The sequence below is a fragment of the Corella eumyota genome, chromosome 3 (genome assembly GCF_963082875.1).
Source record: "Corella eumyota chromosome 3, kaCorEumy4.1, whole genome shotgun sequence".
Taxonomy (NCBI): Eukaryota; Metazoa; Chordata; class Ascidiacea; order Phlebobranchia; family Corellidae; genus Corella; species Corella eumyota.
In genome coordinates, this window is record NC_137492.1 from 4,043,944 (window position 1) to 4,055,464 (window position 11,521).

General features: G+C 26.2%; 3 protein-coding genes across 3 annotated transcripts; all 3 read left to right on the forward strand.

Annotated features, from left to right (window-relative positions):
- Nucleotides 1-206: 206 nt before the first annotated feature.
- On the forward strand, nt 207-5,317 carry LOC145745448 (NCK-interacting protein with SH3 domain-like). The gene is made up of 13 exons (XM_082563528.1): nt 207-426; nt 924-1,030; nt 1,135-1,250; nt 1,376-1,664; nt 1,856-1,952; nt 2,387-2,533; nt 2,696-2,818; nt 3,285-3,387; nt 3,703-3,783; nt 4,054-4,182; nt 4,322-4,414; nt 4,479-4,666; nt 4,988-5,317. The coding sequence occupies exons 1-13, from the start codon at nt 250-252 to the stop codon at nt 5,189-5,191; spliced, it is 1,854 nt and encodes a 617-aa protein (XP_082419654.1). The 5' UTR covers nt 207-249; the 3' UTR covers nt 5,192-5,317.
- Nucleotides 5,318-5,916: 599 nt separating this feature from the next.
- Nucleotides 5,917-6,283, forward strand: LOC145745250 (14 kDa phosphohistidine phosphatase-like). The gene has a single exon (XM_082563265.1). It carries the CDS (start codon nt 5,921-5,923, stop codon nt 6,281-6,283), a length of 363 nt encoding a protein of 120 aa, XP_082419391.1. The 5' UTR covers nt 5,917-5,920.
- Nucleotides 6,276-8,370, forward strand: LOC145745249 (uroporphyrinogen-III synthase-like). Its single transcript, XM_082563264.1, has 5 exons — nt 6,276-6,534; nt 6,746-6,893; nt 7,158-7,319; nt 7,559-7,743; nt 8,060-8,370. The coding sequence occupies exons 1-5, from the start codon at nt 6,400-6,402 to the stop codon at nt 8,174-8,176; spliced, it is 747 nt and encodes a 248-aa protein (XP_082419390.1). The 5' UTR covers nt 6,276-6,399; the 3' UTR covers nt 8,177-8,370.
- Nucleotides 8,371-11,521: the final 3,151 nt, after the last annotated feature.

Here is an 11,521-nt window from a genome sequence, read left to right on the forward strand (position 1 = left end):
AATACAAACCTTTAACATATTTGCTTATATTGCTAGGCAATAAATTAAATATATGATTTAAATAACTTATGAAGAACCATTATTATTTGGTTTTAAAAATTGTTATTAAACAAAATTGCCAGCAGTTTTGTACTTTCATAATTCTGTCACAAATTGGATACAAGTCCAATTTTTACAGTCTAAATGTAAATAAAGATTGTCGAACAGCTTTCTGCAAAGCGTTGTGTTAAGTGATAAACTTAAACAAGAATGTACAAAGCTAGGCATAGTTACTCTGTTAAACAATCTGAAAGCAACACTTTATCTCTAACTGAAGGAGAGGATTTATGTATTCTAGAAAAAACGAACAAAAGTTGGTGGCTTGCTTCGAATAGTGTAGGAGAAGTTGGTTACGTTCCAATTTCGTATTTAAATTCTCAATCAGAGGTGAGTTATTGCTTTCTTAGTTTAGGATTTTAAAAAGTGTAAAACTAGTTACAATAAATTTACAACGTAATTTTAGTAAAGATTTTAGCATGAGTAATTTTTTGGCTTTTCTATCTGCCTGTTGATTTTATTATAGTTTACTTGACTTAACTGCTTAAACGTCCTGCAATATTGAAGTAGGGAATTTTTTTATTTATTTATTTTCAATTTTGAAAGGTACGACCTAAAGTTAGAGTAACATCAATTACCTCAACCCAGTCTCGAGTTGCCTTCGGTAGTTTGGAATATAATAGATTATAATTGCCTGATAATTAAACTGCTGATTAAGTATTGGCTTAGAAAGAATTTGTACCATTTGTAATGGCACTACCGCATGAGAGTAGTGGGGATTAAACCCACGACTTCATGTAGTGAAGCAAGTGTTCTTACTGGCGGTCACTTTGTGTGAGTAACCTAATTGTCTATTAGATAATAATAATTTAAATAAAACATTTTAGCAAAGCTCAAGCGATGTTGTGTTACAATCAGTTGAACGTGCAATTGAATCAATTTACAAAACATCAAAGGGTCAAGATTTTACAGATGAACAACACAATTTATTACAGTATGTTACATACTTATATTTGTTTAGTAAACAAATCTTCTTTTAATTCTAACTAATATTAGTTTTTTAAAAATAGGTAAATTTTAAACTTATCTTTTTTCAAGAAAATTGTTAAAACACCGACAAAGTATTGTTGATTCAAATTCATTACAACGAAAAAAAAGTCCTGAAAAGAGAAGAGCTCCCTTACCTCCTACACCAACTCTCACCCACCAAAAAGGTGAAGTTTTTTAAATAATTCACCCAATTTTGTAAGAACTTTTTAAAAAAATTTTGTATATTTAAATAAAAATATTTTGTTTTTATTTTTCTTTAATTTATATTTTTGAATTTACTAAAATCCAGAACATGCACCACCGCCCCCAGTAAGATCAACTTCAACTAAGTCAAAAAACTCAAATCAACCAGCTTCAAACCCTACTCACATCTCAACTCAAGATGAGTCAAGTCCACCTCCAAACTTAAACTCGCAACAATTAAAGTCTAATTTAGATGAGCAAGTTTTGTTGATCAATAATTTTGTTGAAAATAAGACGGAATATGTTGAAGTTAAACATCATGTGCCTAGTCAATTAGGAGAACAATTGTTAGGGTTTATGACATCACAAAGTCGGCTTAACGAATCAAAATCAAGGTAAATCTTTTTTAATTTTTAAACATTTGAATGGTATAAAAAAAAAACTTAGAAGATTTTTTTATAGAAATTTATATTGCTACATACTTAAAAATACTTTACTTAGAAAAACTATAGAAAGACAGATTTATTGCATATTTTTTATGTATTTTTTTAATAAACAAATTAAAATAATAGCCTATGTATTACAGAGAAATATTATCAGAGGTATTGTTCATAATAAGTAGAGATATACCAACTTTATCAGATGTTATGACAGAAATAACTGAAACCTTCCCAGTTACTGAGGTATTGTGAATATAAATTTTTATTTATTTAATCCTTTTTATTTTACACAAAAACTTTGTCAATTTTTAAAATTTAGTATTAATGTTAAGGTTTATAGAAATTGTTTTATAAAAAAATTCATTGTTTAAAATGAAATAATTTTAAAGCAGTTGTTTTTGCCTTGTTTATTGTTAGTAGTCGATTGCCAACTTTGCATGCTGCATTTCAATTGGTGCATGTTGTAATACGATCCAAGCTCACAGCTTTAACCAAAAGTTGTTTGCAATAATTTATCTGTGCACCACAAACAGCAGTTTTATTTAATTTTGTAGGCACATAAATTTGACATAGATATATCATTCACTAGACTCCATTGTGTAGATGGTTTTATAATTATGTGCTTAAATTTTACTTTTTTTTTACTATGAAATTTGATATGATTTTTTTTTGTTCAGGATGAAAGTGATCCAATAATTGAAAAGTTAGGGTTATCGTTGGCAAATTTATGTGAAATAAAAGATGATGCTCAGCAAAGAAATTGGGCTATTGAAGATGACCAAGACAAAATATCAGGAATATTAAATGATATTCTAGAGGCCCTGGTAAGAAAAAAACAATGATTTTTAAACAATATATTGTCTACAACATGGTATAATTTTACTAAAGCTATAAAAAATTAAAAAAATATTTTTAAAAATATATATATATTAAGGCTTTTTGAATAGTGGCTTTAGGTTATTTATTTATTTATTTTTTTTTAAAAGGGTAGTGGAGATCGACCAAAATGCAAAGACACTTTATCAGATGACCATTGTACTCCTGTGTTAACTTTAGCTAATTATCATCAGATGGAAACAAGAGTGGAAATAAAAATTCTTAATTTGCAGGTCAATAAATAAAACATGTAGTACTGAATTAACTAACTATGATTAGGTATATGAAACTTTGTTTTAAGTTATATTTTTTTGGAAAATTATCGTTGGCTAGCAAAGTTAGAGCAAATGAAAACTTAATTATCTGTAAAAAAGTAAGAAGCATACAAGTCATGGTATTTGGCTACAGTCTAATTTTTGGAGGTTTAAGTTATGGCCCAATACCCAACTATTTTCCCTTGGTGTTAGGCTACATGCTGAAGTGGTGGAGGTTAAGTTATGCACCAATACCCAATTTTTTACCCTGAGCACAGCATTTAAAAAAAAAAGATCAAAAAACATATTTCAATTTAAATTACACAATTTAAAAAAAAAAAACTATTTAACCCACCCTAGAAGTTTTTTTTTTAAATGAAAAAAAGATTTGTTGCAATGAATTTTTTTTTTAATTTTTTTCAACGGATTTTTGTTTTACTTGAAGGTGGTAGGTGCTGTATGTGCAATGTCTGATAAATTTGTCTCAGTTTTATTGACCTCTGTTTTACCCAACGAACTTGTTCAAGAAATTACTGATCATATAATAGGTAATTAATTTAATTACACATTTAATTATTGGTCTTCAGTATCCAATTTGTGTGGATATTTTAGATTTTAAGTTAAATAATTAAAATAATCCTCATATAAATTACTAATAATTGTAGATTACTATTTGACTTGTCTATAACAGATGCTTTCATTTTATTACATATATTTAGATAATTATTAAAATTTTATAATAATTTAATCAATATAGGTCTATTAAATGTTTTTTGTAATGTAAGGTAACATTTTGGGCCTAATTATAAAATATATTTTCTTTACTTATTGTTATTACATTTTAAAAATTCTTAATGTTTTAGATATTCAGCGTGTTTGTTACTCGGCATTAGTTTTAAGCATGATATTTTCTACTGGAGAACCAGTTCCTATTGATTATTATGGTAAGATTAATTGGGCTAAATATATCTAAAAGGAAGTTTATAAATAGTCAGTTTTTATTTATTTAACCTAATTCAGTTTTTTAATTAAAAATTTTTTTTAAAACAATTTTTCTTCTCTAATAAATTTTTTTAGCCTAAATTATTTTTCTTAAAAAAACTAAACAATATTCCTATAAATTTCCCCTAAATTTACAGTTTAAATGTCTGATAATAATGATTAACTGCAAAAAAAAAACAATTTAAAACCGATTTACTTTAATGATATTACAGACACTATAGGTGAAAATTTTCTGAATTTTTTGGTAAAAAGTGTTGAAGAAGGAGTTGATGGTGACGTTAATGATCAAGTTGGAGATATTTTTGTTCGACTAATGTTGGCAATTAATCTTCATTATATTGGTAAAGTTTCTTCAGCTTATATTATTTACAATTTTTTGCTATTTTATTTTTTACAGTTTGTTTACTGCTATTTTGGATAAGTATAAATTTCAATTAAATAAAAAATAAACTGGAATTTTATATTTTAATTTAATTTTAGTTCCAAATGAAAACCCACTTATGAGCGCAATTGTTGATTACAAAACCTGCAACACGTTAAGTGAGAAAATTATGCTGTTGATCAACAGAGGAGGTCAGTTCAACAATTTGTTAAATTTTTTTAAGTTAGAAAAAAAAGTAATTAAAATTTTTTTTAGATGACCCTGTTGAAATTCGCAATAATGATGACGTTGATTCACTTTGTCCTCCCAACTCAGTTTTAAAATTTGTCCTCGATATATTTTCGAGATCGGACACTGCAACCAGTTTCTTTTACACAAACGATCTTTTAGTTTTGGTTGATATTGTAGCAAGAAATATTGTGGATCTTTCCGCTGGAGATAAGGTTTTTAAAATTTAATTTTTTGTTGGCTTGTTACCTTTTAATTTTCTGTCAATGTTGTTGCATCATAAATTTGTATAGCCTATGTTATTTTGCCTGTATACCATAAATTGCAAGTTTTTGTTACTTCAAAGGGTTATGTAGTGGACATGCATAATATATAGAAAGTTGCAACATAAATCTTTTTTAAAAAAATACAAAAATTTTATGCATATTAAAAATTTATAAGGGTACATACCTAAATTTAGCCAAGAATTATTACATTTAAAACCTTAAAAAATCACAGTAAAAAATATCTAAAACATATATTAACTTCCTTTTTAGTTACGAACTGAATACTTGGATTTACTACTGAATATTGTTCAAAGATCAACTTACAGTGAAACTAAACATAGATGCGAGGAATTGAAATCAAGTCTTGGAAGAATTAAATTTGAAGAATCTCCAGAAAATGATCAGCAACAAATTATCGCAGATTTTGATAAAAACATTGTTGGAAATATTTTAAAAGAAGAAAGTTTTAAATAAAGAAAAATCTTAAATTTTTAAAATGACTGTAAAAATGAAACTTGCATTTAAAGTGCTTACATAAAAAAAGGGTTTATTTTTTAAACTTTTAATGTTGGCTACAATTTTGTATTTTATTATGCTATTTCAAAAAAAAAAATTATTATTATAACTATATGCTTTAATTTTATAATTGACTATTTAGAATTTGTTTTAATATTTAAAAAAATAAGTTTAATATAATCAATATATAAGCATTATTTATTCTATTTAGATATAGTGTATGCATTATCTTGTCATATATTAAATCATATTTATTTTTGTATTGCATCTACTATACGGTTCATACATAAAACTGGTGTGCTATAGAAGTTAGTTTGTAATTTATCGATTTATATTATTGCATATTTAAATTATAAGCCATATGTATTTTACTTTTATTATGTGTTATTTTACAATTTTTTTTTATTTTTATTTATAACTTGTAGAAATTTGGTGTTAAAAATCTGAAGCCTGTTTTTCCGCTTAAATTTATTGCTAATTTTTTTTTCATGACATTAGTTCTGTAAAGACAATCTTATTGCTTTTTGATCTCTATCTTATTCTGATGTTAAAAAATTGTTTATTTTTTTGTTTATCTTAGAATTGTTTTTTTTTTGCGAAAGCATAAATTTATTTTTGAATTATATACTTTAACATTTCACTCTAATAACCCATTCCCTGTATTTCTTCCATTCAGGTATAATAGGTATGAGTGTTAAAGATAAACTGTATGCTGTACCTGACGTAAAAATCGACAACGGCACTTTTAAATACATTCAAATTCGTGTTGGCGACGAAAAAACCTCAGCTACAAAAATTGTGATTCGTGGCGACAGCGGAGCAGAATATCACGCTGATATTTACGATCAGGAATCGCCAGGAATTGAAGCGCTTGGTTTTTATACAGAGCCTATAGGAGGTGGTCGTATTAGGCATGATAGTGGGCTCAAAACTTTGAATGTTTATGGATATTCTATGGGATTTGGAAGAGCTGACCATCAAATAACAGTTGATAAACTCAAGATTTCTCATCCTGGATATACCATAACTTGGTCCAACGAAGGATATTAAAGAAAATTTTTTCATTTTTTGATTAACAATTTAATAAGCTTTAAAAAATAGCTACATTTTTTCTTGAAACTTAAAAAACCTGTTTTACTTTTTCTCTTATCAATACATATTTAAATATGAATATTGTATTAATGAGGGCACAATCAAATGAAAATGATCAATATATACAACAATTAGGCCAACTTGGAAATGTGACTTGTATTCCTGTACTGGACTTTGCATTTGTAAATTTGGTTCAACTTAAGTTAAATGTAAGTGTATTTATTTGAAGTTTATCTGTTGGTTATGATTTTTAACATGATCCCAAACTATAGTCATTTTTTGTTAAAAAAATAGGTAAAATGTTTAAATGTTAAAAATTGGGTAATTAATAATGCTTTGAGGTTATTAGTTACTTATAAATTTGTAAAAATATTTTTAATGTTAGTTTCATTGTATTTATTGTTTTGTTAATAATTTTAGTTGGAATCTCCAGAAAATTGGTCAGGTCTTATTCTAACAAGCAAGCGAGCTGTTGAATCGATCCAAAGTTGTTCAAAACAAAACAAACTGGATGAAAAATGGAAATCAAAATCTTGTTATGTTGTTGGGGAAGAAACAGCAAAATGTGGTAAGTTTTGGGTAAATAGTTTGAGGTTCAATTCCCGCTAGAGACATTTTTTAGTAATTTATTTAAACAATGAATATCTTTAGATTGATGGTTTATTAGGCAATACTACTTTTATTGTTCTCTTATAAAATATATTAAACTTTTTTTTTATATTTAGTTAACATTGTTTTATTGAGCAGAAATATTAACCTTTTTAATACAATAACTTTTCTTAGGACCTTTAAGCTTTTATAAACAAACATATTTTAATATTTTGACTTTTAGCTGAACAACTTGGATCAAAATGTTGTGGACAAAAAACTGGTAATGCTGAAAACCTTGCAAACCTGATCATTCAAGAGAAAAAAAAATTACAAAACTTACCTTTATTGTTTCCCTGTGGTCAACTTAAAAGAGACATCTTACCTAAATTACTGCATGAAAATGGTTTGTCCATTATTTTTATGTTTTAAATGTCTACTTTGATTTTTAAATACAAAAAAATTAGAAAAACTAACTGATTTGTATTTAATTTGCATAAAAACTAATAACGCATTGTGTATATTTATACCACTAATTGACTATTTAAAAAAGAACAGTTTATAAAAAAATTATAATTGCTTGTGACTTAATTTGATTAAAAAAAATAGTTTAGCTAATAATGTAATTTATACTTTTTTTTATAGATATAGCATTTACACCCATTACTACTTACCTAACTATAGAGCACCCAAATGTTCATAAGAATGTTGAAGATTTTGTTGAAAATAATCAGTTTCCCACCCATATTGTATTCTTCAGTCCATCTGGGTATAAGTTCTGTTTTGAAACCTGGAAAAAAGTGCTTGGAGAAAATATTCACAAAGTTAAGGTTTGTAATTATTTCAAATTTATTTTTGTATTTTTTTGCATTTTATTTTTTTAGCTCTTTTTAAGTTGGCTTTTGCAGTTTAAAAAAAAATAAATCAAAATTGTCTGTTAAAAAATCTACTGATTAGACTTTGGTTCAGTAGAAATTTATAGCATCTTAATAAAGAGTGTTACAGCATGGAAGCAGTGGGGATTGAACTAAGGACTTCATTTAGTGAAGCTATGTTTTTAAATACTACACAATGCTTTTGGTATCTTATTGTCCTGACTTAATATTGTATTTTCTCTACCATTGTTTTAATTTGTCATTTTTTTAGTTTGTTACAATAGGACCAACCACTGCTTCAGCCTTTACCGAAAACAACATCCAAGTTTTAACAGCAAAGTCACCAACTCCATCAAGCATTTGTGACGTCATAAACTCCAATTGTTAACGAAAGATTTGGTAAAAAGTAAAATTATAACAAAAAAAATTAGATTTTTTGGTAAACAGCAAAAATTGTGGTAAAAACGTACTATCAAATTTTTTTCTTTTTTAAAAAAATTTTTGTGAGTTTTGGGTTTGAAACCAGCCAAAGGCAAAATAAAAAAAAAAATTTTTGGCAAATATTTTATTTATTTGCATGCATGTGCTTGCATAAATATGCTTAAAATTAGTACAATTCTATTTTATTGCAATTTTTGTTTTTTGTCGAAAAAAAATTGTCTTTCTATTTAAAAAGTGTTGGTAATATTAAATTTATATAGATTAATGCCTCAGAGTTTAATATGCAAATTTGAACCACCAGATTCTGATAAATTTTTGACCTTTAAATATTAATTAAGGCTTGGCGAGGCTTAGTGGGAAATTTATTAAAATCAGATTTTTCTGCGTTGATATCTAAGTTGTAAAAGGTGAAAAAGTTCTATTAATTTTTAAATCAGGTTTTACGTTACCATTTTATTAAAGGGTAATTATGTTAAAAAATGTTTGAAAGGAATTAAAATTAAATATGGTTAGAAAACCTTTTTTTGTTAATCAAGATTTTAACAGTGTACCGAGTATATGTGTAATGGCATAAAAAACGCTATCACATTCTTTAAAAAAAATTTCAAAACTTTTGCTGTAAGTATTTTAAAAATTTGCTTAATTAAAGAAATTTTGAATTTAAATAGTTCATAACAGGTGACAAGTTTAGGCGAAAATTTATTAAAAACTAATAAGTAGATTTCTTTTTACAATTTTACGCAATAGTAGTTGTATTATAGCAAAAAAATGTTTGGAGTAACGGTTTAAGCATGTATGGAATTTAACAACATAGCGTAGCCCCCAAGCAATTTATATTTAAACTCCTTATGTTTATTTTTGGATTATGATTACTATTATTCAAAAAATTAAGATTTTGAAAGGAGTAAGAAATTTAGAGAGAATCGTAAACCAATGAGACGTGAGAACCGTAAAAGTAACAAGAACATTTTGTTTTGAATTTTTGGAATGGAATTTGGAATAAGTGATCAATGTTATAGTTATGGTATTTTGGGTATAGGATTAGAGTTTATAAATATATTTTAAGAACCACTACACTAATTATAAAATAAGGCAAGGACTGTAAAGGAAGTAAGCAAATTTGTGACTCGCAAAGTAAAGGATTCTTATTCATTTTTTTACCCGCCCTAATATGTGGTCTCATCATGACTAATTCTTAATAAACCATATTCCTATTCCCCCGCTTTAAATTAGAATTTCTTTCAAGTATTTTGCTTTGAATTTCTGAAGTGCGTCTGATTATCACGTCGTCGGCCACTTCCACTTATCAACGCGTAACAGTCGAATCATTGTGACGCCGTAGATAGTGATTGACACCTCGGTTTGATTGACAGCTCGCTTTCGAATCATGATGATTTTGCGGATTTCGAGAAATAAATAGAATTTCAAGGAAAATACGACCGCTAGGTGGTGCATAAAAGTGATTGTTGTTTAAAATTTGCTTTAAAAAAAAGAAAGGGTTTTTACACGAATATTATATTCAACCGTTTTACTGAAAAGAAAAAAAATATAATTATCTTTTAAAAGTCTTACGAAAATTATACAGACAACTATATTCAACTTATAAAGTAAGGGTGCCTATTATGATATTATGGTTAAAATTTTACAGATGCTTCACTTTGTCGCAATTTTTATAAATTTTCGGAATTACCAAACCGCAACTAATACCGATTATTAATAGTTATTATGTTTGAAGCGACATTTTTTGGTTTTTCAATTTATGGACACATTTTTTTTAAGTCCCTGTGGTAAATAAATTGTGACATTAAAATTTATGATTTGACTACAAGATGAAAAGGATTTTTGACTTGATAATTGCTTAGTTTAGCAAGCAAATAAGGTGGCATTACATACAAAAGTGCGCCAGTTAAACCTTAATTATATCTGCTTAAAAAATATGGCGTACGTTATTAAGTTAGGTATATATTGCTTATGATTAAAAAAATTTTAGGTCATTAAAAAAATTATAAATATATATATTTAATTTAAATAATGTATTTTGGTTTGAAACAAAAAAAATTGTATATTTCTGTCCCCTAAAATCTTTTTTATGTAAAAATAAATAAATATCGATTAATGGTTATTTTATAAATAAGTTACTATTTTAAAGGGGTTTTATTTTTTTTTTAAGATGAAGTATTAAACAGTTTTTAAATTTTATTTTTATTAAATATTAACATGTGTAATCCCTAATAACATGTTATTTCAATTAAGTTTATTTATTAAATTTATAACAATTTTTTTTTGCTCTAAAATAAAAAAAATTCAATATTTTACCACTAAAAATTTCCGATTCACTTACATAATAAACCTTATACCAGCACCAGGAACATATTTACATTTAAAAATATACAAAAATACAATGTTTTGTTCAGTAAAGGGTTCGCGTAAAATTGTGGCAGATTTTTATTAAAAATCCACGCCCTAAAATTACATGTTAATCGAAGCAATCAAGTTAATATAAATATTAGGATTAAATTTAGATATTTAAGTCGATAAAATTAATTCGGGACCAGAAAAATTTAATAAAAATGTTGTTTGTTTTTTTGAGAAATTTTTAATTTGTTTTCTATTTAAAAATAAACACAAATTAATTTTTTTAAATATCTTGGAATTTAAATTAAATTTTTAAATATTTTTTTGAAACATTTAAAAATAAGGTCAATAAATATTAGAAAATTTTTGGAAAACTTAATTAAAAATATGCTGACTAATTAAATCATAATAAAATAAACATTTAAAAATTCTAAGAAATCCAAAAACTTGCCGAAAATTAAAAAATATCAGAACATTTATTGGTGATAATTAATTCAATTAAAAACTACGTCAAATAAGGTCGAAAAAATTTTTAAAGTAATATTTTAAATGGCGCTGCTGCTTTTTTAAATGCGTCGCGTGCGAGTGTTTATATGCTACAATATGTAACCTGATAGCAATATATAAACTACGCTAACTAAAATCGAAAAAAAATTGCCGAATTTTCGCCGAAACGAGAACGGAATCTTCGATTCTGACGTCATAGAGAAATGTTCTATTAATCTAGTTCCGGTCAAGAAACTGGCAGTGCGCCAATTTTGTATTTTAGGCAATTTGTAAGTGTCTTAAAAATCGTGAATATTATTTTTTGCTAAAAATCGCGCGATTTTTTCTATTTTTTATACAAATTTTTTTCTAGCGTGTTTTTTGCCTAATTGCCAATTACTTAAGACCTGGAAACGTGACTTAAATTGCTTTGTACACCTTTATTTTAACT

Bases quoted from the DNA above. Each gene is read 5' to 3' on its own strand.
- LOC145745448 (XM_082563528.1), top strand. From the start codon at position 250: ATGTACAAAGCTAGGCATAGTTACTCTGTTAAACAATCTGAAAGCAAC. The intron at 1,953-2,386 runs GTATTGTGAATA...TTTTTTGTTCAG, and splicing joins AAACCTTCCCAGTTACTGAG to GATGAAAGTGATCCAATAAT. The intron at 4,183-4,321 runs GTAAAGTTTCTT...ATTTAATTTTAG, and splicing joins AATTAATCTTCATTATATTG to TTCCAAATGAAAACCCACTT.
- LOC145745250 (XM_082563265.1), top strand. From the start codon at position 5,921: ATGAGTGTTAAAGATAAACTGTATGCTGTACCTGACGTAAAAATCGAC.
- LOC145745249 (XM_082563264.1), top strand. From the start codon at position 6,400: ATGAATATTGTATTAATGAGGGCACAATCAAATGAAAATGATCAATAT. The intron at 6,535-6,745 runs GTAAGTGTATTT...TAATAATTTTAG, and splicing joins TGGTTCAACTTAAGTTAAAT to TTGGAATCTCCAGAAAATTG. The intron at 7,320-7,558 runs GTTTGTCCATTA...TTTTTTTTATAG, and splicing joins TAAATTACTGCATGAAAATG to ATATAGCATTTACACCCATT.